Source organism: Metarhizium robertsii (assembly GCF_000187425.2).
Source record: "Metarhizium robertsii ARSEF 23 chromosome Unknown MAA_Scf_2, whole genome shotgun sequence".
NCBI classification, from domain to species: domain Eukaryota; kingdom Fungi; phylum Ascomycota; class Sordariomycetes; order Hypocreales; family Clavicipitaceae; genus Metarhizium; species Metarhizium robertsii.
This window is the reverse complement of record NW_011942160.1, coordinates 4,439,990-4,466,319: the sequence shown is the minus strand read 5'-3', so window position 1 is coordinate 4,466,319 and position 26,330 is coordinate 4,439,990. Positions and strand designations below refer to the sequence as shown.

At 51.4% G+C, this 26,330-nt stretch overlaps 9 protein-coding genes across 9 annotated transcripts; 4 read left to right on the top strand and 5 right to left on the bottom strand.

Moving 5' to 3' along the window:
• Positions 1-1,390: 1,390 nt before the first annotated feature.
• MAA_05154 (K+ homeostasis protein Kha1) lies at positions 1,391-4,303 on the bottom strand (the record flags this gene model as incomplete). Its single annotated transcript, XM_007823152.2, has 5 exons — positions 1,391-2,761; positions 2,834-3,396; positions 3,456-3,555; positions 3,633-4,049; positions 4,145-4,303. 5 exons carry the CDS (start codon positions 4,301-4,303, stop codon positions 1,391-1,393), a joined length of 2,610 nt encoding a protein of 869 aa, XP_007821343.2.
• A 1,473-nt stretch (positions 4,304-5,776) lies between these two features.
• Positions 5,777-7,037, top strand: MAA_05155 (uncharacterized protein; the record flags this gene model as incomplete). The annotated part of the gene is made up of 3 exons (XM_007823153.1): positions 5,777-6,115; positions 6,289-6,531; positions 6,678-7,037. 3 exons carry the CDS (start codon positions 5,777-5,779, stop codon positions 7,035-7,037), a joined length of 942 nt encoding a protein of 313 aa, XP_007821344.1.
• Positions 7,038-8,102: 1,065 nt separating this feature from the next.
• On the top strand, positions 8,103-9,844 carry MAA_05156 (DnaJ domain protein; the record flags this gene model as incomplete). Its single annotated transcript, XM_007823154.1, has 3 exons — positions 8,103-8,208; positions 8,333-9,579; positions 9,671-9,844. 3 exons carry the CDS (start codon positions 8,103-8,105, stop codon positions 9,842-9,844), a joined length of 1,527 nt encoding a protein of 508 aa, XP_007821345.1.
• Positions 9,845-10,902: 1,058 nt separating this feature from the next.
• MAA_05157 (uncharacterized protein) lies at positions 10,903-13,365 on the bottom strand (the record flags this gene model as incomplete). The annotated part of the gene is made up of 1 exon (XM_007823155.1): positions 10,903-13,365. One exon carries the CDS (start codon positions 13,363-13,365, stop codon positions 10,903-10,905), a length of 2,463 nt encoding a protein of 820 aa, XP_007821346.1.
• Positions 13,366-15,632: 2,267 nt separating this feature from the next.
• MAA_05158 (alcohol dehydrogenase) lies at positions 15,633-16,661 on the top strand (the record flags this gene model as incomplete). The annotated part of the gene is made up of 1 exon (XM_007823156.1): positions 15,633-16,661. One exon carries the CDS (start codon positions 15,633-15,635, stop codon positions 16,659-16,661), a length of 1,029 nt encoding a protein of 342 aa, XP_007821347.1.
• Positions 16,662-16,970: 309 nt separating this feature from the next.
• Positions 16,971-17,981, top strand: MAA_05159 (Cytochrome b5; the record flags this gene model as incomplete). The annotated part of the gene is made up of 1 exon (XM_007823157.1): positions 16,971-17,981. One exon carries the CDS (start codon positions 16,971-16,973, stop codon positions 17,979-17,981), a length of 1,011 nt encoding a protein of 336 aa, XP_007821348.1.
• A 166-nt stretch (positions 17,982-18,147) lies between these two features.
• MAA_05160 (DNA damage response protein RcaA) lies at positions 18,148-20,638 on the bottom strand (the record flags this gene model as incomplete). Its single annotated transcript, XM_007823158.1, has 4 exons — positions 18,148-20,140; positions 20,193-20,427; positions 20,492-20,551; positions 20,605-20,638. The coding sequence occupies 4 exons, from the start codon at positions 20,636-20,638 to the stop codon at positions 18,148-18,150; spliced, it is 2,322 nt and encodes a 773-aa protein (XP_007821349.1).
• Positions 20,639-21,158: 520 nt separating this feature from the next.
• Positions 21,159-22,664, bottom strand: MAA_05161 (Major facilitator superfamily domain, general substrate transporter; the record flags this gene model as incomplete). Its single annotated transcript, XM_007823159.1, has 1 exon — positions 21,159-22,664. One exon carries the CDS (start codon positions 22,662-22,664, stop codon positions 21,159-21,161), a length of 1,506 nt encoding a protein of 501 aa, XP_007821350.1.
• Positions 22,665-24,117: 1,453 nt separating this feature from the next.
• On the bottom strand, positions 24,118-25,073 carry MAA_05162 (GPR1/FUN34/yaaH; the record flags this gene model as incomplete). The annotated part of the gene is made up of 3 exons (XM_007823160.1): positions 24,118-24,208; positions 24,273-24,668; positions 24,733-25,073. The coding sequence occupies 3 exons, from the start codon at positions 25,071-25,073 to the stop codon at positions 24,118-24,120; spliced, it is 828 nt and encodes a 275-aa protein (XP_007821351.1).
• Positions 25,074-26,330: the final 1,257 nt, after the last annotated feature.

Genomic DNA, 26,330 nt, shown 5'->3' with positions numbered 1-26,330 from the left:
CTGTAACAAGTGGTATGAACGAACAAGAACCGTCGTGAGGGGGTGCATCAGCCATGAGGAATTATTATAGATACCATATATACAAAACAGTCATTGTATAAGACGGTTGTTGAAATATGTACTAGTATGATAGTGATGAAATTTATAAGAAAAAAATTGAAAGAAAGAAAATAGCTCAAAGAATCATCCAGTAGACAATAAATGCATCACCTCCCGCGGCCAAGTAGCTATAATGCAGCCCAGAAGTCATCCGTATAAATTCTCACCTCAACGAGTATATACACCTCTCTACGGCTTCACGAATGCTCCATATATGCCAGGTTAAAGCAGCAACCACATTGTACTTCACTCACCCCGCAGTGCAAGATTATTTGAAAACGCGCCATCCCACCCGTCAAGGTATAGATAGCCAGGCTCGCTCTACGCCATCGGAGCCCTTTCAGACAGCGTTCCCCCCCCCCCCCTTCCCCATGAGCGCGCCAAAAACTCCACGAATTTCGTCCGACTCCCCTCGGCCAAAAGAGCACTGCCGTCGTCCCGCGAGCCTGGAACCCGGGTATGTGAAGCGGTAACAGCCCACGCTACAGCTTCCGACAAGAGGCATCATAGAACGACCCAGGGGCTGCTGTCTGTCGTGAACCGCGGGTATTGCGAGCTTGTCTTGGATCTTCTGACGCGCCCAGAAAATCAGGTCAGACGCCACTGCAAAAACATTGTGTTGCCTGTTCCTAGTACTGGCCTAGCTAGCCCTGGCCTCTCAAAGAGTGAGACATGAGTATCCAAGGCATGGCTTTCATGCTATTGCGAGGCCTTGTGAGTGGAATACTTGGCGGCGTGTACGTGTGATGCTTGCGACACCTCCATTTTTCTGCCTATTTGACATACATATGTGAACCATCAACCTAAAATACGTCGAGCTGGCCAGCCGTACGGCTTCAGGAGTAATACAGCCCGTCATGAAAGCTCGTACGATTCGCAATTGGTAGTGTCTCACGTGGAACGATAAAAGCGTAGAACTCCGGATTAGTTGCTTATATATCATTCAGTTAATTTAGAATAATAATAATAATGAACCAGATTGATCATGTGAGTAAGACATCTAGTAACGCTATCTTTTGGACGTACCAAGGTCAAGAAACAGCAACAAACCACGCAATAGACCTTGAGTACACGCATCACGATGCGTTAGACGTAGTTTATATATATATAAATAGAATTGAATATCCTTTACAAACATTTCTCAAAAGACACTCCGTACGGCGACGGTCACAGAAAGATGACTATTCTAAAGTGGCTATGATATTCTCCCACGCGCAATGGTACTAGGTCATCAAGATCGGTTACAGCTCGTTACATATCAAAACATGCAATAATACCTCGTCGCACATCATCACTTGTTCTCGGCAGCCTTGGCTTGTACAACCAACAAATCAGCCCTCACACCCCCTGCAACCAAATTTCCTGCAAGATTGCCCAGGCAAAGTACCAGATCCTCCCTCGACCTGTGCGTCAGCTTACCCTCGTCCAGCTTGGCGGCCACCCTGCAACCGACGACGACCAGCTTAGGGCCTGCCTTGGACTCAGTAACGTCTGATTGGGTCTCTGTTGTTGCGTACTGGACGAGTTCTTCGACAGTAGATGGGCCCGTTTCTGTCTTGAAATTGACCCTTGGTGCCACGGATGCGGGTAATTGGGATGATGCCCTTTCGAATAGAGCATCCCCGGCAGAGTTGGATGCTCCTACAGAAGAACGAGCACGAAGAATAGTGGCTGTTGCTCTGGACTTCTCACACAACTGGATAACGAGGTGAAGAGCAAGTCTGTCGTCTTCATCGCCAAAGTAGAGTAGTAATATGTGGTATGGTTTGTTAGATCCCGGGGCAATCGGTAAGTCTTCCTTCAATGTACCAAATGAGTACTGGCGCATGAGTTTGGCACGCTCCTCGCTCTTGGCTTTGCCTCCGGCGACAGGATCGCTACGAGAAAAGAAGACGGCCACGTTTCGGTCGTGTGAGTCAAAGACTGATTTAACAAAGGATCCGTACGAAGACCCAATCTTGTCGTTGACGCTGGTAGATGATAAAATCTGTGAATCGCCCATGTCCCCAGTTTCGGTCCAAGGAACAAGGAGGAGATCTGAAGCCATGCTGTATGATTTGGCGACAAGAGCCTCTGCAAATCGAGTTTCGGGCATGATGGCGACTTCGCCGGACGCTGAGAGATTGTGCAGCTGTCCAACGGTCCGGAAGGTGTTAACTACAGGGTCATGGCGGCTAAAATCGTCAACTTGGGCGACTGTCATTACGGAAGAGTCACGATCGGTAAGCTGGAGGAGACGGATGCCATGGGCCCAGACAGCCCTGTCCCGGGAAGGGGGTGTAGTAGAAACGTCGTGAATCTCATCAGTTCCTGTATCTGAAGGCGTGGGAGTGCTACTCGGTGTGGAGGGGTCGCCAAACATGGAAAGAAGGCGCAGGAGAGAAGGCATGTTGTCGAGACGAAGGTAGACGAGTAGGCGGTTCACCCTTTCGAGGCCAAGGGAGGAGTCGTCCTTGGGACCTTCGGAGCTAGACGCAGAGGAAATGGGCGCACCAGTGTCCCAGTCGATTTCCCCCCGTCTCCATGCGGCAATCTTCCGCTGGTACCAAGGAGGGTATAGCACGGTCACTATCGGCGTCGTGGCAAACGTGGTGAGAAGAGCCATGACGACAAAGATGGTGAATGTTCTGGTACTCAAAATGTTGGCTTGCAAGCCAATATTCTAAACAAAATATGTCAGCGTCAGTTGCCAACGTATGACTTGAACAACTTTATCATGAAAGGTAAGACTCACCAGTACAATGAGTTCAACAAGACCCTTGCAGCTCATGAGGACACCAATGGAAAACGATTCTCTCCAAACCAATCCACTAAATCGAGCTGCCACGGACGCGCCGATGATTTTGGAAAAGAAAGCTGCAAACGTGGTAGCGAATACGTATCCCCAGGCGGCTCCTGAATCGAGCAGTCCCAAATTCGTATTCAAACCGGAGAGGGTGAAGTAAAGGGGCAAGAACAAAGCACCAATAAGATCCTCGAGCTTTTCCGTAACACGGATATTGAATCGATCCTGGCGAGGAATTATGAGCCCGGCCATGAAGCCGCCGAAAATAGGGTGAATACCAATGATGCCCGTAAAGAAGGCAGAGACCAGGGCAATCAGAAGAATGAGCGAGATGATGCTCTGCGAGGGACCATGTTCGAGGCTTCCATTACGGCGCAGCAGCCACAAAAGAGAAGGTTTGACGACGATTAAAAGGAGAAGCATAAACCCAGTGGCAGAAAGTAGGATCCAAAGCGAGTTCAGGCCTGAACCAGCATTTACAAGCGCCACACACAGGGCAAGGAGAATCCACCCTGTCCATTGTAATTAGCTCAAATATCCGTCGGAGAGAGGATGGTTTGGCAAAGCTCACCGACGACATCATTTGCAACACCAGCAGAGAGGGTGATGACGCCGACGTTGGTATCAAGAAGCTTGAGCTCCGTCAAAATACGACACAGGACCGGGAAGGCCTTGAGCGCGGCGAACTCGGTCAGCAAGGCGGGAAAACGGCACCAACACCGACAGGACGGTTTATGCGGAGACGTACCGTGATTGCAACTGCGATACCAATGAAGAGCATGTAGACCTCAAACTTGATTGGGACCAATCCCTCGTCACTGCGGAATGCATGATACACACCATATGCCAGCGCACAGCCAACGCCAAAAGGAAGAGCCAGCCCTGCAACGGCAACAGAGGTCGCGATTCGCCAATTGCTAATCAGAAATCGGACATCGGTTTCGAGTCCGATAAGGAACAAGTACAAAATCAATCCTAGGTTTGCGACATTGGAAAGATTGGGCAACGAAGCGTCGGGAAAGATGGCCTGTCGAAAGCCAGGGATACGTCCCATGACCGAGGGACCGAGAATAATGCCACCGACAACTTCAGCGATGACCCGAGGTTGTCGAATTTTTGACAATGGCCAATGCAGGAGATGACACACGGTGACGATCAGCACCGTCTAATGCAATGTCAGTCATTAGTTCAGTTTCTCGGGCATCCGGCCCCGGTACCGATGACGGGAAGCATGTCAATTGCAGAGACGCGGCCACGAACCTGGATAATGAATAGGATAATGGGGTCCTTGGGGTTGTATTTCGTGGGGTTTGCTCCATCGATAATGCCACCTTGATTTGACGCGCGAAGGGTGGAGGTAGCTGTGGGCGAAGACAGCGTCGCGGTGGCAGCTGAGACAATCGATGAGATGGCCGACATGGTGGTTGACGTAGCGCCGCAGACCTGCAGCAGGAGCTCGCAAGCTTCTCAAGCCAAACGACGACTTGAGTCGTCTATTTCACCTGGATGGCAAGCCCGGCAGGATGATTGAACATTGAAAGCATCAGACCAGCCTGGCTGACCACTCCTGGGGGGGCGAAGAGGGCAAAGGTAGGTATTTAAGCAGGCGTCAGCTCGAGAGATCTGGGGAGGAGCCCACGGGGAAGGAGCCCACAACCCGCCGCCGCAAGCAAGAACTACTCCGTGCAAGCCTTTCCGTGTTAAAATCTCACAATCCACTTCGAGTCAGCCAACAAGGTAACGCAGACGCGACACGCCAAATGGGCACATTGCCCAGCCCAGCCTTGTCGTTCTGCTCCGTATGCCTCCAAAACGGAGCACAGTGTTGAGCAAGGCGCGGATGCCCTTGAGCTATTGTCCCATGTGATGGTGCCACCACGGTGAGCCAAGTCGCCAAGCAGCACCCAGAGGCTTGGGCTTGTGGAGGCTTGAGGGGGGGATCTGCGGCGGTGAATCGAAGACGAGCGCAAACAATAACACCCAGCGACCTGGTAGGCAACGACTCCATATGTTGGCTCAAACGTGGCGTCCAGCTTCGGGGCGGGCGTGAACAGGCTGCGTGTCACGCGAGAATCGTAATATGCTCATGTATCCACAGCCTGCATGTCGGCCAACAAAAAGAAAAGACGCAAGGGTGTCCCGAGATTGAGCAGCTGTCCAACAAGTCAGCCTCGTGATACATGCAATGTCTGTGATGCCTGCTTTTTCGTGAAATAGCAGGAACAGGGGTTGGATAGTGCGAGTGCCGTGCACATGTCTGGGGGAATGGCATGCTGTGGCGTCGTAACCTCCAATCTATTTAAGTAAGGGCATGGCTGGCATGGGAGTTGACAACAGGGCGACGCGGCGATGTCAAGTTTAACTGCTCCACCCGGTGCGGAGTACTGGTGCACATGTCTGAAGTGCCGTTGAGCTTATCGCTTGTTCAGCCGCTCAAACTAAACCTTATGTCGTCGATTGTGTTAAATACTACTACTAGTAGAGGTAGCAACGGGCATTTTTGCATATCCTTACTGCGGCATTTATCTATCATTCTGGACGATTGGTTTTCTCTACTCCCAGTCTTAAGTACCTACTACCCAGGTACCTAAGGTTCTTAGTGTGAACTTGATATTATGCCGAAATGGGACACTCTTCTTACCATGCATCGCCACATGTGCCTTACCCTACATCCCCTCAGCTTCGTCACAGTTTGGTCAATAATGATCTTAATTATGCCATCAATCTTTGAGTCCCAAGAGCCATCCGCATAGGTCTGGGGCTTCAGCTTTACGAGTGTTGGTACTTAACCAACCAACAGCCACTCGTCATGCATGACTGTAACCGCAGGCTTTTCAACGCTGACCTTTATCTGTCATCATGGGACCTTCTTTTACCCATGAGTCCTGAAATATGCAACCACCGCCACCAGTCATTGAACGGCCCGACCCAGAATCGCTCGTCAGAGCCGAGGTGACGGCGATGACATCCCCGGAGCACCTGGATGCGGACCATTTAACATCCCTTAAGACTGTAGTCGATAATGTTCTGAATACAGGGCTTGCAGAAGAAACTTTTGCTCAGATCGTAGATGGACTTCCCACATATTCATCCTTCTTGGAGCTCCATGTCTTCTCCAAGCGTCTGGGACACCCTGTTTTTCAGCACCATGCCATATGCGAAGGGGCTATCGAACAAACACGACAGTTTCGATCTGCTTTTAACATTTCTTCACTGCGATTTGAACCTTCTGTAAGTAAATGAGCCGCCCCGTGGTTCATTCCTACATCCTTTTTCTGACGCTTGCCTTCCTGGAGGTCTTGCAAACGTGTCAAGACTCTGCACCCGGCAGCAGAGCTTTCGCACTGTCTCTAGTAGAGCTTGTGGCTGTCGCATGGCATCAGATTGCTGTGTTTCTTTATCAGCTAGGAGGAAGCATACATGGCAAAGAATATAATTCATGGCTAGCCCAGGAGAAAACACTCTTTGACCAGGGACACGAAAAGTATAAGGATGGCGGCTTGCAGCCTCCAGTTCCATTTTACCATGACCAATACTACAATCACCAACAATACCCCCAAGGAGTTTCTGACATGGTTGGATATTGGGCCGAAACAGTCATCTTTGGAGGAGTCGTCCTTTTTGATCGATGCGACTGTGGCCCAGATGTAGGTGCTTTCTTTCTTTTCTCCCCCCTTTTCGAATGCGTGGAATCATACTATGGTGCGGGCTGACCTGAAAGATCAAACACGTCTTTATTCATGAGGGCCGAGTTATAGGTCCTAAAACTATATATCCTTTAACTTCTCAGCAGTTTGACAATGTTATTTCCTTCTTGCTTGCCGGAGAAGGACATGTACGCCCCTGTCCATTTCCCATCCGTGGAACTCCAGACAATCGGCCGCGATTCGACCCCTACCATGCAATGAAGTATTTCAAGATCTATAGGAATCGCTACGAAAGACTGCTCCCACTGATTCTTTGGAGGAGACATATATTCTCGTCGACTGATTACCCGGAATTGGATGACAGGCGACGCCTAATGTACCACTTGTACGAAGTTGGGTCAGGAGAAGCGGAACGCGACGATGAATTGGTGAGATATTATGAGGAGAGATTGAGGTTAATATCGCCTTCTTCTCCTATTTGGAGTATGGGGGGAGACTACAACTAGGACCTCAATGTTACGCAACGCTCGTGACGAATTTATACGACGACAATACGTGCATTTGGATAGCATCATATTTGAAAAGATGATGATTCATCCTCACGAATGCCAACCATAACATGGAAAACACACGAGCCTACATGATCAAGCTGCTGTCGTGCGTTATGGAAAAACATTGAAGCAATACAGTGCACCCTGGACCCTGGAACATGACCCCAAGCGAACACGATGCGAAAGGAAATACATCTTGAAAGCCTAGAATACCTCGATGTCCAGATTCAAAGTTTGATTACTTGTATGTTGTTCAAGACGATGAATCACAATAGAAAACGTTTCCAGTGAGGGTTCTTCTCCACGAAGTGCTTGAGTGTGGTTGATGACACTTTGTATGTCATCGTTGGGCTTCCAAAATGTATGCAAGTCGCGTTTCCGGTGACTTCATTCACACATGGCCGAAATACTCCAACGAGCCCCCGAACGTCTGGTGGCTGCACATGTGCCTCGAGCCAACGGCCGTTTGGTGTTTTGTAGAGGTCTGGTTCGATACAAGTGCCATGTTCGTCCAGTGCACTGCAGTGGGAGGCAAAACATTAAAGTATTTGAATAAGTAAGCAGGTACCTGGCTATCGCGCTCTATAGCGTCACATGCTCTAGTATATTAGTGTATACCTCTACGTCGGCAAACACACGCTGCCACAGACTGTAGTACGCGTGCGGCTGTGAGCATGGATGCATGTCTCGGGTTCACGTCGACCGGCTTGGTCCAGTCTGCATCATTCTGCAGTGGAAGAAAAAGTTCGGCACTGCCCCGCCATTACGTAGCAGTTGGCAGCTTCGGCTCATTTGGTGGCGCCAGCACAGCCGGCGGCGCCAAGCAAAGTTATATCTGAACTTGACATCTCGCTCACTTCGTCATCTCGCCTCCTATCTGCGACACGCGCCACCGGCGAAGAAAGCGTCGTTATTTTTTTCTTCCTCACCGTCCCCCTTCCACGTCAACGTTGCAACTGGGCCCCCCCTGAATTCTCTCTACTCGGGTAGTTGGCGGCTTTACGTCTCATTTCGCCCATCATGGTCGTCGACACCGCCTATTACGATACCCTGGGCGTGCAGCCTACGGCCACCGAGCTTCAGATCAAGAAGGCCTACCGCAAGCTGGCTATTGTGCACCATCCAGGTAGAGTCGCCTTTCCACCATGTGCATATGGGCGTATATCGTGAGAGACAGACACCAAGTTCTCGACGCCACTCCATCTCTTCGGCGCCCAGCCGTATCGCAACCCACCACTAACCCGCTGCAGACAAGAATCCCAATGATCCCGCCGCCCACGAAAAATTTCAAGAAATCGGCGAAGCCTACCAAGTCCTTTCCGACACAGAGCTCCGCAAGGCATATGACAAGTTCGGCAAGGATCGTGCGAAGCCGCAGGAAGGCTTCACTGATCCAGCCGAGTTCTTCACGTCCATCTTTGGCGGCGAGGCCTTCGAGGACTGGATTGGCGAGATCAGCCTGATGAAGGACCTCACGGCCACCATGGACATCGCCATGGCCGAAGGCGAGGACCAGCCAGAGACCCCAGCGAATGTTGAATTCCCCGGCACCGAAGAGGCCAAGAAGCAGAGCGCACAGGAGTTCGCAGAAAAGGAGGCTGCCGCTGCCGCTGCCGGAGCTCAAGGCGCTCCCGGCGCTCCTCCGCCGCCAACCGTCGTCGTCGACGAAGAAAAGCCCAGCGGCACAGCTCAACCCGCGACTGCAGCCGGACCTACGCCTCCCCCCCGATCAGATGCCACCTCCCCCGCGCCGTCCTCGTCCTCACGCAACCGAACACAAATCCCCCTCCGACCCGCGCTCAGCGACAGACCCCACGACGAAGCATCCATCCAGGCGGCCGAAGAGGAGCTCCGCCAAAAGGAGAAGAAAAAGGGCGGCCTCACCAAGGAGCAGCGCGAGCAGCTTGCCGCCTACGAAAAGGAGCGCGCTGCCATCCGCCAGAAGCGAGTCGACACACTAGCAGAAAAGCTGCTCGACCGCGTGAGCGTGTGGACCGAGACCGACAAGGGCGACGACGTCACCAGGGCCTTCCAGGAGAAGATGCGCCTCGAGGTGGAAAACCTGAAGATGGAATCATTTGGCATCGACATTCTCCACGCCATCGGCCAGACGTACGTCTCCAAAGCATCCGGGCTCCTGCGGAGCCAGAAATTCCTCGGCATAGGCGGCTTCTTCAGCCGCCTCAAGGACAAGGGCACCCTGGTAAAGGACACCTGGAACACAATCAGCAGCGCCCTCGACGCGCAGCAGACCGTCGAGGACATGGCCAAGATGGAGGCTAAGGGCGGCGAGGACTGGACCGAGGAGAAGCGCGTCGAGTACGAGCGCCGCGTCACGGGCAAGATCCTCACGGCCGCATGGCGCGGCAGCAAGTTTGAGATCCAGAGCGTCCTGCGCGAGGTCTGCGACAGTGTGCTGTACAATAAAAAGGTTCCCCTTTCCAAGCGGTTAGAACGTGCGCAGGCGCTCGTCCTCATTGGCGATATATTCCTAAAGGTATGGTTTTTTTTCCCCTTCCTTTTTTTCGGCGGCGAATGCAAGCCACCCCGTCCAAGAAAGCCCTATCTGACCCCTCTGTGCGTTGCAGGCCCAGAGATCCCCCGAAGAAGAAGGCGACTACCTCGTCTTTGAGCAACTCGTGGCCGAGGCCGCTATCAAGAAGGACAAGGACGAGGATAAGCGGAAAAGGGACAAGAAGGATAGACATCACCGCCACGCTGAGGAAGTAGCCGGCGATGCGCCGAATGTTCCCAAGGCGTAAAGTTACTTAGTACTACCATGAAGGGTCGGGCTTGAAGAAGAAGAAGAAGAAGAAAATAACCAGCGATGGATACCAAGGGGCAGAAAGTATAATCTGGGATGATGGAATAGCATGTGGACGAGTTGTGTGTGAATGGGCCGACAGAGTATAGACCAATTGCAAACGGGGGGTGTTTTAGACCAAGATAAGGAGTCAAGTAATATACACCTCACATCTCTCTTTCTTTCATTGTGTCTTTTTTCAAACACCATTATCGACATATACCTCGAAAAGGGATAAGCAAAGCATGGGCACAGGGGCAGGAGGGAAAAAACAAAAAAAGAAATACTGTATCAAATCATCAATTGGCCATCTATCCTGCTTGCTAGATCGCCCTTCTATCCTGTATCCGCTACATCAAACAAGCCCAATTTCCATCCCGAGTCGAATAAAAGAAATGGCACAGTGCTCCCCCCGTCTCGGACTCATCCCACCTCCCTCTCCTTTCCTTTCCTTTCCTTTCCTATGCTATCTATTTATCTGGGGTATCTGGGATTTTTACACAAGAAACGAAACTTGTAAGCGACAAAAGAAAACAAAAAGAGACAGAACAACGTAGACAACGATAATATAAATCCAGCTTCAGTGGACATATGGATGAATCGCAACAGCGGCGGGGGTATCGGTGAGCAAGGACGCAAGTATAAAGGACGAGGCTGAACGATCCATTGTTTTCGAGACGAATGCGTGAATGAGTACGCTCGTGCGTGAATTTGTAGGATAAAGTGTATGTATCAAGAGCTGGAAATTTGAGGCGAATGATGAAAAAGGCCAGGTAAAGAAAGCGCATGCAAAATGTTCGAAACGCCGTGAAACCCAGTTTTTGCGCCATGTATGCTGTCCCTTGGTGTCTGCTGCGACCGTGTGCGCGCAGTAGGAATTTGTAAAACATTATTTTGGGTGGTAAAGAAAATAGCAAAATGAATGTATTCGGTGAGTGGTGATGGTCCAAGTTGGAAGTGGCTACAAGCGTCCGCTGCGCCTGTTAGTCTAGTCGCGACAAGCAGTAAATGAGGGTATTAGCCGCCGTCTGTTGGCAATTCTATCCCGCTGTCCCGATCCTGGGAAGTCTTTGGCCAAGGCGGTTCCAGGCCGTGGCTACCACTCTGTATCGTGTCTTCTTCCTGATATGAGACCTCGTCCTCATAGTCGTCGGATGGCGCTAACACCCGTCCGCCAAGCTTAACATCAGACACTCGAACGTTATATTGGAGGGCCTTTTGGCCCTCTTTGATTAGAGCCTCGGTAAAGTCGAGGCAGCGTTTCAGACTTTGGTTGATCCTCTGACTGTCAATAAGCAGTTCTTGGTGTTTGGTGAGGTCTAGGTGAAGCCGCCTTTCATCTCGTCTTCGTCGAGCATCCAGCTTCGCACTTGATAACATGATGTCTTCTGTGCTCATGGTATCATTGCTCGACAGATCGGAGTCGTCAAACGAATCCATATCCTCTTCCAACTCCATCTCGTCCTCTTCGTCTACGTCAGACATATCTGTAGGTGGCTCGGTTAGAGCTAGAGAAGTCACCCGGCTAGATGCTGCTGACAGGGCTCCTGATCTAGAGAGACGGCGATAGCGTCGCAGCTCGGCGGTTTGTTTGCGAAGCTGCCGCTCTAGCGTCCTGTTGATAGCTTCTAGAGATGCGTTGGTAATCTCCAGGTCCTGCACCTTGCGTTCTCGACGTGCATTGGCAACGAGTTCGCTGACAGAATCACCAAAATGTGCAGACTTCGTAGGGCTCTGGGGTACTTGGGACACATCAGATTGGGCATCCCCCTCTCTTGATTCGGTTTCGTCTTGTAGCTCATCGGCGACTTGCAAAATAGAGGCCATCGTCATGGCAGGCTGCGAGAAGCCAGGGCTCAACGGTGGAGACACCGAAGCTGTCTCGGAGGATTTCGTTGGCAAGTTGAACCGAGCAACTGTCAGTGGCTCAAAACCAGGAACACTTCCTGCTCTCCTGTGCCCGCCCATCTCCTTCGGCGCAGTGTCTATGCTTACTTTTCTTCGAGAAGCAGAGGATGCTTGCTGTGGTAATGACGGAGGGGATGATACAAGGGAGGTTCGTTTTGGAGATGGTGGCGAGGCGACATTGTTTCTCAAGGTTTGCGACATGGGAGTTGATGCTGCCTTGATTGGTGACGCTGGTCGCTGAGGCGGCGGAACGTTAAATGCAGCATGAGGGTTGCCGGCAGGTGGCCGTGAAGTAGCTATTCGAGAGTTTGAAGACACAACGGATTCCGAGGTGGACTGGATTATACCAGGCCTCAGGGACATGTCAGGTTTTCCGTTGGCGTAGAAGAATTTGGTTGTTGCAGATTCAGGATTCGGGCTCGCGAGAGAAATCGATGCAGCGTTAGACGACGGGCTAATGTTGCGGCCTCCATCGGCCGTTGACCCATTGGCATAGAAGAAGGTGTTGGCAGACTTCTGAGAAACCGATCCCGGTCTTTGCAAGCCTGTCTGTTGGATGCATCTTGCGTCGCTAGCATAGAAGAACTTGCTGGAGTCATTGGAGTCACTGGGAAGATCCAACTGAGATGCTGCCTGTCTAGGTAGGTCATTCGCAGGCGGGGATGCCCCCAGGCCAAGTCTGCTGGCGTTGTTGTTATTGTTGTTATTGTTTTCAAAACCGTCGCTCGTTCTCTCAGTGTTGGGGGTACCGTTCGGGGTGGAATTTGCACTATCAACCCGGCTTTGCCTAGTACCCGAGCGCGGGGTAATATTATGAGTCAAAAAGGCAGTTATGGGAGTAGAAACATCGTCTCGCGGGTTTTGAGAACCAGCAAGCGTCGGGGTCGAAGAGTGAGGCCGTCTTGCCAGAGGGGTCACAGGAGGTCCCTTGGCGGCAATCTTAGGAGTCAGAGGGGTTCGGTTAATAGATCTTGCCGCAGCAGCACTCAGCTGGGGCTGTCGAGGCCTTTCGCCGGGAGGCATATTCGTAAGGCTCGCTGGAGGGGAGCGCGTCTTCACGGCTAGCGAAATGACATGTTGCTTGTGGTGTTGAGAGGACGAACGCAACGACGCGCGGGACGCACCGGCAGTAGTAGCAACGACAGCAGCAACAGCTGGCGCCGGCGTGGTGGAGGAATTGGTGGTGTTAGCGGCCAGCCCAGGAGTGGGGAGCCTGGGCAGGTGCCGGGCACTGTGGCGTGACAACAATGGCAGGTGCGGCTGCGTCGGGGCCCCTCTTGGCGCCACTGTAGGTGACACTGTAGTGGTTACCCGGGGCTTCAGCGTCGGAGTCTGGCGGGGTGATGGCGAGTAAGAGGAAGGAGCAGAGACAATCCGGCGAGTCGTCGTCGCTATGTTGCGGGCAGGGGGCGCGGCCGCGGGCGTGGGCGTCCCTGCGGGAGCAGATGCAACAGACGAACTCGACGGCATGGACGACTTGGACGGCCTGATGGGTGTCGACGCTGCGGCACCGGTGGTTTTGGTCTCGGGTCGGGTGTTTTGGCAGCCAGAAGCAAAGTCGAGGCGTCGCATTTCCCGGCCTGTCAAGGTGCAAGTGCACGACAACGACTCGGCTGCATCTGGCTGATACGAGGGAGAGTGAAGTTGGACAGGTGTCGTCTGAGCTGATGGACGGCATATGCATCAACTTCATGAATCAGGGGGCGGACCGGCGCGGCGGGACCGGACATGTGCAGATATGTGACGAATTGGTGGACAAGGTCAGAAAGTGAACTTGGAAAGATCGATAAACCTACATTGCCTTAAGCTAGGCGCAAAGAAGGAGCAGAAGAACATTGAAGGGAAAAAAAGGCGTGAATCGACTCAGCCATAGCACTTGCATCGTGCATAAACTTGCATTTCAAAACGATCAGATGTTTTCATTAGCTTATTTGGGAACTGGGGTCAAGGGGCGATCAGCCAACCGCTACGGAGTACGGAGTAAACGATTCAATGTTTGTGGTCTAGCCAGCGACAAGCCTATGGAGCCGTCGCACGCTTCCAACTTGAGCACTTTTCAAAACATAGTGTTGGCAGATCCCCCGTGCGTCACTGGCTCTTTCTTTTTGGCCAAGCTGATGGCAAACATGGCACGCGTAGATGTGTGCCTTCGGGAGTTGCAGGTACAGGGGCAGGCAAAAAGTATTTGAGCAGACCAGATACCCAGCTATCGCGCTCCATATTACCATACATGTATACTGCAATAAATTAGTGTATACTTCTTGGTGGGAAAATCTATTCTACAACAGACGTGCTGGTATACATACTACTAATAAAGGTTCTGTACATATACAGCCACCTGGTAGGTCTGACATTGCCGGGCCGCGTTTGTGCCATGTTTCAATGTTTGTTATTTGGAACGCCATGCCACTGAAACCCTGACTTGCGGCCTTGTGCACGTGTTATTCAAGGCTTTGTTTGTACATACACGCGCTCTAGCCACCTCCACACTTCAATGCAACCAAACCCCACCTCTCATTCCGCAGCTATTAAAAGCATCACTCATGCCTTGCCTGTCTTTGCACTGTGTGGGAGAGGATCTTCAGCAAACAAAGTAATCATCACTGTTGCGGCCAATGCCTTGGATGCTGCTGACTCTCTCATGAAGGCATGAGCACCTCGAGTCTAGCTTTGACTGATATTGCCCTGCGAAATACGACCTACTTACTCTGTACTCCGTACTTAAAGTAGGTACTTGGTTATGCAAGACGTGACACGCGGAGCGAGATTAAAAATGACAGGCCCACTTGCTTTATGCGTCCACAAAACGCGAACCAACCCGCGGGTTGACCTCAGTCATGCATGCTTGCAACAGCCACTCAGAGCAATGTGATTTGACAGAATAGGCAGTGTAAAGAAACATGTTATCTAGATAAACCTTAGGCCGAGCCAACTGGGAGAGTCGATGGAGCTCAGCGAAACCTACCTGCCCATGGACAACCGCATCTCTTGGTCAGCCAGCGTTCCAGCGGAAGTGAGTTGTGCTATGACTCACTAGTTCTCGAATATCTCGAGGTTGACATGTGAAACGCATCCCTCTCAAGTTCGCCACCCCAAGTGCAAAGTTCAGCCACCATTAATGCCGCCAAACCAGCTCTCCAACGTCCTCGCGTGTTTAAATTGTACATAGCATATATTGAGTCTAAGATCGATCCTACCACATGGTTTCGTATCGCTGATCACATCTCAAACGGCTAAGAATAGTCTTCCTTTACATGGCCTGCGTCCTCTTCGTTGCTTCGGAAAAGTAGATCCGACAGGCAATCAATAATTTGGTCAAAGAGGTGTATTGTACCACTGGCGAGCTTATTAAATTCGATTTGTTACCAATCATGAAATTCCTCACTCTTGATCCACAAAACAATAATAAGAAGGAAAGAAACAACCACGGCTTCGGTCTCGCAGTGAGCTGACCAAGGCCTCATGGGCATCTGCTTGATTCCATGCCGTGGCGCGCCAAAAGGTGGGGAAATGGCAGGAATAAACGCCGTTCAAACGTTGCAATTGATTCCGATTCCACATCGCCTTCTTGATTCGGCATCTAAGTCGGACACAAACTATGAGGCGTCAATTTAGAGTTGAAACGGCTTAGAAATTCGACGTCACTCGGTTTCGCAAATCGCAACGTCGATTTATACTTTCGTAGTATATATGCAAGGCTAGGCTGCGATGGTAGTCGTAGTCTTGAGCAATCCCGCATCACAGCCAGCAGTTATATGAAGCATCACTTCAAAAACGCGAATCTGCTGACCCGGCATACTAAACTCGCAGATAAAAGAAACACAAACCCTGCACACAACATGTCCATGAAAGCCATCGTCATCTCAGCATTCGGCCCTCCCGAAACTCTCGTCGTCAAAGAGGTCCCCAAACCAGCGCCTCCTCCAAAAACCGCCCTCATCCGCATCCAGGCCTTCGGCATCAACCACGCCGAGATGCACATGCGCCGCGGCGAATGGGCCGAATCCGTCCCTATTAGCGGCATAGAATGTGTCGGCACCATCGAGGCCTGCCCCGGCGGCGAGTTCTCACCAGGAACACCCGTCGCCGCGCTAATGGGCGGCCTGGGTCGCACAATCCCAGGCAGCTACGCAGAGTACACCGTCGCGAGCGTGAACAACATTGTTGCGCTTGGCACGCCCGGTGACGAGCTGCCCATGCCTTGGGCCGACGTTGCGGCGCTACCAGAGAGCTACGCAACAGCCTGGACGTGTCTTTTTCGTAACTTGGACCTGAAGGCCGGCCAAAGGCTGTTGATCCGGGGTGCTACGTCGTCATTTGGCCGCGCGGCAGTCAACCTGGCAGTTGACGCGGGAGCAGTGGTTACAGGGACCACTCGCTCGGAATCCAAGTTTGGCGAGTTGAAGAGGCTCGGCGTGACGAATGTCGTTCTTGAAGGCGCAAATCTTGGAGATAGACTTCAAGAGCAAGGTGCTTCCGGCAAGTTTGACGCTGTATTGGAGTTGGTTGGGAATTCTACTGTGGTAGAGTCCCTGAAACTGGTCAGGAGGGACGGCCGTTTGTGCCTCGCGGGCTGGTTAGGCGGACTTGATCCCATTCAGGGACCTGGACCGAAGCCCGGGTTCAATCCGTTGTTGCAAATGGCTAGCGGTGTTCATTTCAGCTTTTTTGGAAGCTTTGTGTTCGGGTCCGACGAGTTTCCCGTGTCGGATGTTCCGCTGAGGGACATTATCGACAAGGCGGCTGAAGGCAGGTTTGATGCCCGGCCGTGGAAGGTGTTTGGCTTTGGGGAGAGTGAAATTCGAGATGTGCATCGGGTCATGGAGGCGGGTGAGGCTGGAGGGAAGATGGTTGTGGCTTTGAAGTAGACTGACACCATCAGTGTCCATCTTAACTCTCTCCATGTTTGACTTCTGGAACCAGACCAGTTGCAGGTCCCAGGCCCCACCAGACGTGCCTCTAAACTGAAAGCGTCAATACATGTAGCGGCCCCGCTGCGCCCTGAGCCACTAGTTGGCATCCCTTGCCAGTAGCCGCGCACATGCTCCCACTTGCCAGTAATAACCTCAACATCTGTCATCAAAGTCGGCTTTTAACCTCGACCATCCACCAAAGCTTCCAACACCAATCCTACCTTCGCGACCGCACGAGATCACGGCCCATCGCGACCACTTACTATGGGCCTCCTCGGTATCTCCCTCATAGTTGCCTCCGTCATCTACGTAATCATCCGCCCGCCAGGCTGGCTAGCGCACAAGCTACTTCAATGGCGCCCCTCTGGAGGCGTAATTGCAGACACTCCAACAAGACAAAAGCGCATCCAGGATGACACGGCGCCGAGGATACAAGAAGATGCCCTTTCCATTGAGGAACCTCTACACTCTTTGAACGACCTCGCAAAGAAAGCAACCCCAGCAGAGTCGAAGCAATCGAAAGATGCCGCAGTGATGCCTCCCTCCCCTCCGCCATCCGTCATCGAATTGCCCACGCTCATGATCGACGAGCCCGAAGGTTCAACTACGCCAAAAGCAATGGCAACCAAGCCATCCGATCCAGTACCTAGCTTCTCGTTGTCACCCGAACCGCCCACATCGTCCAAATCCTCGTCGAGCATGATGCCTCCTCCTCCTTTACCGGCACGTCTGTCCGCAGGACGCATGCCAACGCTGCCTCAATTCCCAGCGCCCAACTCGGCCCAGCGTGCCCGCGGACCTGTTCCAAACCGCGGACCACCAGGGCTATCTGTCCCCGGCGCTGGTCTCACCCCTCCGCCGACGCATTCAAGCAAGCCCCAAAAACCGAGCCGCAAAGTACTGCTCGACCCAGGCCACTCGCCGCTGGACTGGGCACGTATATCTGGGCCTAACGCTGACCTGCGAGGTGTCGAGCCGTCAACGCCATATCTTCGCGTTACGCCGTCCATGTTGAGGAAACAGACGGGTCGCAAGGGCAAGGATGCTTGGATGGCGTTGAACGGCAAGGTGTACAACATTACGCCATATGCCAAGTTCCATCCTGGAGGTATTCCGGAATTAATGAGGGGAGCTGCCAGAGATGGTACCAAGTTATTCGGTGAGATCCACCCTTGGGTTAATTACGAAACCATGTTATCTGCGTGTTTAGTTGGACTATTGGTAGAGGAACCGGATGATGGTTCGCAGGAGAGTGAGATGGATAAGATGGATTAGACTTTCAACACGGTCATGAACCTTGTTAGCTTTGATTTTTGTACAGCTTTTTGGCCGGTTTAGGATAGACCCGCCACAACGGACTTATATACTTAGAGAAGATACCCCTGACAGAAAATAGAGTACACAAAACCGTAACATCGCGATTGGGTATTATGACTCCCAGCTATCGTCGCTTACCAAATCTAAACTTAAGTTCATCTTCGCTATCATCGCTATCAGCTTGAATAGCTCGTAACGCTGACCTTTGTCTTTTGGCTCGCTGGCCCGACAATGACTCCACAGCAGACCTCTTCTCTTGTGTTGCTCTTGCCTGTCGGGATGAACTAGTCGATGTGGTTTGTGACGGTGTGGCCGTGACTTTCGTGCTACTTGTTCCCACAGAACCTGTCTGTTTTCCGGGTCGTACACTGTCAGGTGCGTCATCTTCCTCTTCACTCTCTGAAACGACAACATGAGTGGCGCGGTGTCGAGGCGATGGCTCTGCCACAGACGCTGAGTTTTGCGTGCTCTGAGCGGAGCGGACCTTAGTTAGTGACCTCTTCCGCTCAATACCTTCATCTTCCAGCCAGTAATTATCACCTATTCCAAACTCCTTGTTCTTGACCTCTTGCAGGGCAACGATGGTTCTGACGGGTAGTCTACCCGTTGCTTCGCCTCGTGATCGGAACTTTTTGAAATTTTTCATTCCATTCCATTTCGGATTCCAACGGCCATCAACAACATCTTTCTCTCTGGTTCTGGCATCTCGAATCGGTATGCGAATCTCCATCTCTTCCACTATGTTCAGACGGCGGATTTCAGCTAGGTCAATGTCGTCAGGCAGATTAGCCAGATCCTCACGCTCAGCACGAGCCCGGGCCTCCTCCTCTTCACGGTGACGAGCAGCCATGGCCAGAACGTTCAGCTTTTCCTTTGTCTTCTTCGCTGTGACTGTGGCAGGTTCTGGCTCGGGCAACGGTGAAGGTGGAGCAAAGTCTTCACCTCTTTCTAGCCGTTGTCGCTTGAATCTAGCTACTGCTGGTGCCATGCCATCCATGAGATCATCCTCTATTGAGGCTGTCCTTTTCCGTGCCTGACTATCATATATTCCAGGGGGTGGTTGTGATCCGGCCATATCAGGCTCCTGTGAAACGAACAGGCCCCCTTCATCCTGTTTTTCCGCCCGGTCTGGCGCGGAGTCTCGAGGAAGGGAAGTCACGACTGGGTCGTCCATGTCAATGTCGGCATCATCGTCAAATCCTGCAAACCGTCGCTTTACTGGTCTCGTGGTTCGAGTCCTTCTTGGTTGTGGCTGTTCCTCGATAAGTGGTTCGGTTTGTACGCTGGTAACATTTTCCGTCAAGCATGGTTCAGGTTCGCCATTTTCCGCTGTTTGACTAGCTGGTGCTGATTCAACTTCCAGCGGCCGCCGAAGTATTCTGGCATCCTTGGTCAAGATGGCCTCTAAAAACTCATTTTGTTCTATGGGTCTGTGGTCCAGCCGTAATGATACAGCAGTGATGAATTCTGTGTACCACTCGATGTGTCCTCCTTTAGCTGGCAAATACCTAACAAGAACCACACCCTTGCCTTCGCTTCCATCATCAAAAGAGCCAAGGCCCTTTTCTCCCGCAACTTGTTTCACAAAACGGACGAATTCGTCCGTGTGAGTCTCACCAGTTGTGATGGATTCAAAAATGGCCTTTCCACCACCATTCGTAATTGGCGCCATTAAATTGTTGTACTGAGTTTTGTCGTAGAAAATAAAGGTATAGCCTTCAAAAACATCTTTCCGGTCGCGATCCGGAGCATATATCGAGTCCGGATGCTGTACGGGCTCGCCTCCACGCGGTGGTAGGTGCTCCATTGCAATTGGCCAATATGTGTCGAAATCCTGTTCCAAAGAGCTAGGCTCTGAAGCGTCATTTGCTTCTGCGGCATGCGTTATCGCGTCCAAAAAGGTTTCTGTCACAACATATTTTCCGTTTATGAGGGCTTGCAACCCTTTTGCCGTATTGCGTTTTCTTGACACTACATGGGTTGTGTGCTCGATATTATAATCTGTCAGAAGCTTAACGTCAAGTTGCTCAAATCGTTCTCGGAGCGTAGTGAGCGGGTCCGTTTGTAGCTCTTTGCTGGTGAATGAGAAAGTAAAGGCCACCGGAAACCAAGTTATCCTATATTACCATGAGCGTTATAGGAAGCCAACAGCACAAAATCATACCATACCTAAACTTGCTCGGGCATTTGCCCATCGTAACCTCAAGTTCCGCTTCAGCGGCAACATATTTTTCACCACGAATTTTCCGGCCATTTACAACTGTACCAATCTTCGTGCCCAAATCTTCGATTGTAAGCTTCGACCGACCAGTCAAATGCTGTGCGAATCCGGCCTTGACGGTTTCAACAGTTATCGTCAAGTGCTTCCGCGAAATAGTTGTGTGAGATATGGCCAGCTGTCCCGCTAATGAAATAGGAAGTCAGTATTCGAATGAATGAAAGAAGCGAAAGAGCTTGGAATAACGTACGCTCAGATGCCGTTCGGCCAAACAAGTAAGTCTTGCCGGGACGAAGCCAGAGGCGCCGTCCTACAAAGTAGTTAGTCGGGCCAGTATGGCGTAATCAGTTCACATCGACGGACCATCAAACGCATCTTTACTTTCCAGGAGCCACATTTTCGAGGCTCCGTACTAGAGCAGGCATGTCTCCAGGTATTCACGAAAGACTGAGCAAACCAGGTGTTTCTGATTGAGGCCGGAAGAACGTGAACTTTTGGCGGGGCGACATCTGGGGGAACGCGTTGGTGGCGCCTGCCAGTTGAACGCCAGTTCACGTGCGCAATTTGACAAGGGTTGTATCGCAGTCCATAGAGGGTCAAGTGCTAACACACAACACATTCAACGTCAAACAAGTCATCCATAGTCAAATGACGCATATTTGTTCTATTGAATTCAACACCGCGTCGTCGTGTGATATTTATAAAGCTCATACCTGTTCAAATACGTAAGCTGAGGTCACGCCGCTCAATCATATTATAACGTCTCGTTAATTGAACCACTTGCGCGGATGAGTACCTTATGCTATGTACGACCCTTTTCCCTTTGTTCGCTGCTAATGCAATTAACGCTGTGGATGACATACAGATACCATGCGGAAACCTCTATGATTTTTGTGATTCCTATTTCGGGTTTCACTTTAGACCTTTTCTAATCGACAACAGTCGGTCACAATCTTCTTTCTACCCGCTTTCCTGCCTGCTTGGCACAGCTCTTCGTTGTTCTCAATCTTAACTCGGTCAATATTGTCGGGGGATTCGTTAAGCATCCTAGCAATCTCGTCAATTTCGCCGACTTTCCAGCCTCTCACTGCCATGAGGCAAATTGCTGCAGCGATATACATCAATCCGGTGAATAACTGCGTCCCCAGGTAGCTCCCAGTGCCCTGGACGATTTGAAGCGCAATAGGCTCGCTAAATAAGCAAGGCATTGCGATGATGAGCCAAGTCAAGCACAGTGCGGAAGGAACGTTCTTCAAACCAACCACTTCAGCTGTAACTGGGCCAATTGTGGTCCAGAAAGTACCAGCAACACTGCCGCAGATAATGGCAAAGAAGATCAGTACGCCATAGACTTTGGCGTTGATCCAGATAACCAACGCAAACACACCAGCCAGGAACGTCATGAATCCAGACATGTTGATTCGACCTGTTTGATCACTAAAATACCCCACGAAAGGCCGACCAACTCCTTGACCCAGGTTAAAGAATGCACTGATGAGTGCAGCTTGTGAGCTCCCGAGTCCGATCTGGTTCGCATAGTTGGCTAAACTGAAGATAAGCACGACATAACCCAGCATACTAAACCAACCAAACCCAAGAAGCAACAGAAATTCGGGTCGTTTCAAGAGTGTCGTGTCAAACGCCAACTGGCTGGATCCAATAATCTTATTTCGATCCTTGATGAGTAAGATACAGGCCGTGTTGACAACAAAGGCCAGTATTCCTAGGATTCTGAACGCCCAATCTAGGCCCATATCCCGGATCATAGCACCAGCAGCGAACGAGTATAGTAGGCCCCCAAGGCCAGAGCCACAAGCGGAAAATCCATTGGCTAGAGATCGTTTTGTGGTGAACCACTGTGGCACAATTCCAACTGATGGTGTAAACAAGAACCCCATGCCAAGGCCAAAGAGAACGCCCTGCGTTAAAAAGAGATGCCAGATCTTGCTTGCTAAACTAGCACAGATGAGACTTGCTGTTTCCATAATAACACCCATAAACATGGTTGGCTTGGTTCCAAATTCTCGCACACATATTGTTGCGACTGGAGAGATGATAAGTGCGCAGCTAATGCTCAGTGAGCCCACAAAGGCATATTGCAGTGGGGTGGCCTCGGGAAACGTCTTGTTTGCCAGATAATGGGCGAGAAAGACACCATAGCTTGAGTTTAGGCCCCAGGTATGTGCATTGACAAGAGCCACGCAGGCGGTGCAAACCCATCCATAGCCTCCATTTGGGGGTGGGGGCGGGACATAATTGGCATCGGAATTGGATTGCGCTTCTATTGACGATTGCAAGTTCCGTTTCTCTGGATTCGAAATCCCTTGCGCACCTGCATCACTGCTTGGTTGTACCAGAGTGTCTCGGTTCAGAAGCTGTTTCTTGGCCGGCGATTGGTTGGCCGTGTCCATATTCCACTCCATGTTCACCCTATATCAGCGATACAGGATTCGTTGCCGTCGCGAGAAAGTTGGGTAGATGGTGAGGAACAAATAGAGGATACTATTTCCTCCATCCCCAGATAAAAAAGAGGAAGAAGAGCTGAAATTCATGACTAGGCGCATCGGAATCCGATCCCGCGGCCTTGATGAAAAGCGATTAAAAATCCGCCCCCAGAAACGGCATAGCGGACCACTTTTTTGGGATCTTCAACCGCCACTTCAGGGCATATGACGGAAATGTTGGCCGGAAATAGGGCCAACCCCTCAATCAACTGTGTCCGCTATGATTAGTCCTCGGCAAATCAATCCGGTTGAATGATGCCAGGTAGTTTCTTGGACTTCGCCAAGTCCATCTTGGTCGTACTGGGGCTCCTCCCTAGAACCATGCACACATAGGTAGGTTGGCTATCTTTACTGGCCCTGTTGCAGGAAACGCTCCTGTTGCTGGACGACAACAATATGACGGTAGAATAGTCGATGCGTCTGACGGTTACGAAGTGTGGGTCTCTCTCGTGCGCGCATAACCGAAGACCACCTCCGATTCTCGGATTATAATCCGGCGTTACGGAACTGTGACTGAATTTGAGGTTCCCATCTTGGCTCAGAAAGCTAACCTCAGATTGCTTCTCCCGAAGAATGAAGAAAACCCACTGGATAATTCATCAAATTCAAAAACTTATTTTCCGTCATGAAGGGGTCGAGTTCATTAACGACAGTTGACACCTAGGTAGGTACCTACTAGTCATTTAGGTACGCGGACTCGGCCGACCGTCAGTCAGCCTTAGGCTGGCTTCGGAGACCGCCGATGAAGTCCGCTGACAACACGTCTACGCGTTACTCATCGGTTGATGATTTTGGGCTCTGCCTCGTTAATTTATCAATATGCACGCGGTTTCCACGTGGGGAAACATATCAAGGTCCAGCCCACCTCATTTTAGAAAGCAGATGCCGGATCAAAGCGATCTTGGTGGGTGTTTCGTTACGGCCCGGGAGACTAGTGCCGTATATCGTACCCAACACCGGCGACCGCCAATCTCCTCTAGACTGCAATGTTTAAGTATAACGCGGAAATTTTCTTGTTTACAACGTGGATAGCGGAGCCCACTTCTAGAAGATCCATCCCCAGATACTCGCCGGCTTCACTTAATTATCGTTGAGGTTCGACAGAACACTTCAAAGCGACTACATGAAACAAAATAAGACAACATCAGAGGCGGGCATTAATAACGTAGCTCTCAAGACTATCGTATACACAAAAATAGCTATTCTTCGATGGATAGCAAAATAAAGCAGTACATACGACAAATCAGACCTAGACGCCGTGGCCCAAAAGCAATATTTAAACAAATGCTCCCCTCTCGATTGGTATCATTTCTCCTCTTTTCCTTTACCAACTCCTTCGTTAGAATCGAGTCACAAAATGAGGGCGATGCTCTTAAACCTGTTGACGCTCGCTCTTTCTGCGATCCTCACGAGCTTTTTCGGACCAGGGGAAGTGGAAGACGGGAACCTGGAAGAAAGAGTTGCTGCAAATTAGTGAGTATATGGTGCAACTTTCTTCGATCTTGGCCGTGATAGGATTGAACAAACCTGCTGTCCTGAATACCAGCCAAAGCACAATACCAGGCAAGGAAGGCGGCAAGGAAGCCAAACACGCCGCCAGTCTTCTGCAGAGCGACAGCGGCAGTTGCGTTGCCCATGTCATTGGCATACTGCTCGCAAGCAAGGAATAGGAAAGCCAGATCCAGAGTGAAGAAAAGTAGGAAGAACATAACAGTCGATCGAAGGGTACAGAGAAGGAGCATCGTCGTAAAGATGAACCAGCCAGTCAAGAAAAACCCAATAGGACTGGAAACATGGCCCTCGTATGGGCCGGTCGGCGCAGTAATTCCCCAATTAGGGGTTAACAGGATAGCATACGAAATCCAGAAGCCACCATAAGAGGACAAAGCAGTAGCACCAAAGGTATTTCCGCAGGCAATTTCCCTGACGTAGTTGATTAGATTCAACACTCCAAATTCGTCCTCAGAGAAACCAGCACAGAACTTACCACATGCCAGCCAACAGTTGCACCAGGCCGCCATATCCAAACGCCAAGGGAACAACAATATTAGGCTCCTTGACACCGCGGGTGTGGGTGTTGATAGCAGAGAGCACGAAAGTGGTCAAGGCGAAAGCAGAGAGGCCAAGCGGAGCTGGGTTAGCGAATTTGCGGTGTTCATAAGGCTTCCACAGCCCAGGGTTCAGTGAGCCTCCTGATGCAGCGGCAAAGCCTGAATCCACCTGCGAGATGTCGTGGTGGTGGTGGTAATGACGTTGTTGAACACCATTGACACCGTTCGGCTCCTTCTCAACGGAAGTGGTTGGGGAGTTTATGTTCTCGGTAGCCATTGTGGTGGGAGAAGCTACTCAAATCAGGCGAGCAAGGAGTTTTCTTCTTGATATATAGAGGACTGCAACTCGGTTTCACACTGGGGAGGAGCTCATATCACAACAGCACGACGAGACAAGATCAAGAGAGGTCCCAAGAGAGGTGGGGAGGGAGGGTCTCCCATTTTATAAGCTCACTGGGTGAACAGTAGGTTAAAAGCAACGGATGGAGGGGATAGACAGAGGTGGCCGTTGGGTCCTCCCGAGGAGGGCGGTTTGTCAGGGTCCACGACGGTGTGAGTGCCTGACACAATCATGGTTCGTTCTGGTCGACTGCATAGCACGGGGGATTCCGCAGACTCATGGACAAGAAAGCGGCCGGGGGTTGCACTGCTTCGTTTCTCGTCCGGGCCAGCGCGAGCTTCAAAGCCATCGTGTGTGGATATCAATGGAAGGATGGGACATGCGACGCGGGATGGCACCAGTCCGAGGTGCAGGTACGTACCGGCATGTACTCGGTTGCTCCATAGAAGCTCACCTCACGGCAACTACTCCGTACTAGCGCTCAAGTGCTACCAGACGACAAGAACATTTGAGCCCACGGCGATCACTAGGACGAGCGGGAAGCTGCCCAGATTGGGGCGGCACAGAGCTAGAATGGGCCTGTTTAAGGCCTCCCTGGAACTGTCGGCCAACCCCTGTCGACGTCGCAGCAGGTGGGCGCGCGTCTTGGTGCCAGGTCTGGACGAAGGGATGTCGATGGGCTAGACCAGGCCAGCCAGCCAGCCTTTTTCGTCTTGGCCAAGTCGCCTGGCTCCATTTCCTGTGCCAGCTAGTGCCCTGGCGGTGGGTCGGGACTCGGGAGTCGAGGATCGCTTGTTGCTCCAGGAGTCCAGGACAACCAGAGCCAACTCGCAACCTTCGCGTATCGCCGTGTCTCTGCGTGCCACCGAGAGACACCCAGGCTGCTTCAATAGCCTGTTGAGAGAGGCCAGCGGGGAGCAGCGAGACAATTCAAATACCCTCGGATGGCCCAGCGGGGGTATTCCATCATTGACAGTGGCAGGCGGGCATCAAGACGCCGGAATACCAACACGAACCGGACCAGACCCCTCTTTCGCGCTCGTCTGCCCACCCTCAGCAGCAGGTCCATGTGTTTCAGAGTATGACAACTTTTAATTGAGTGACCCAAACTTTTAGCTTTGGGTCTTTTATGGTGTCCTCAATGATCCTCCCCGCCCAAAGACCCCAGACAAGTTTCTTTTCTCAGAACCCACT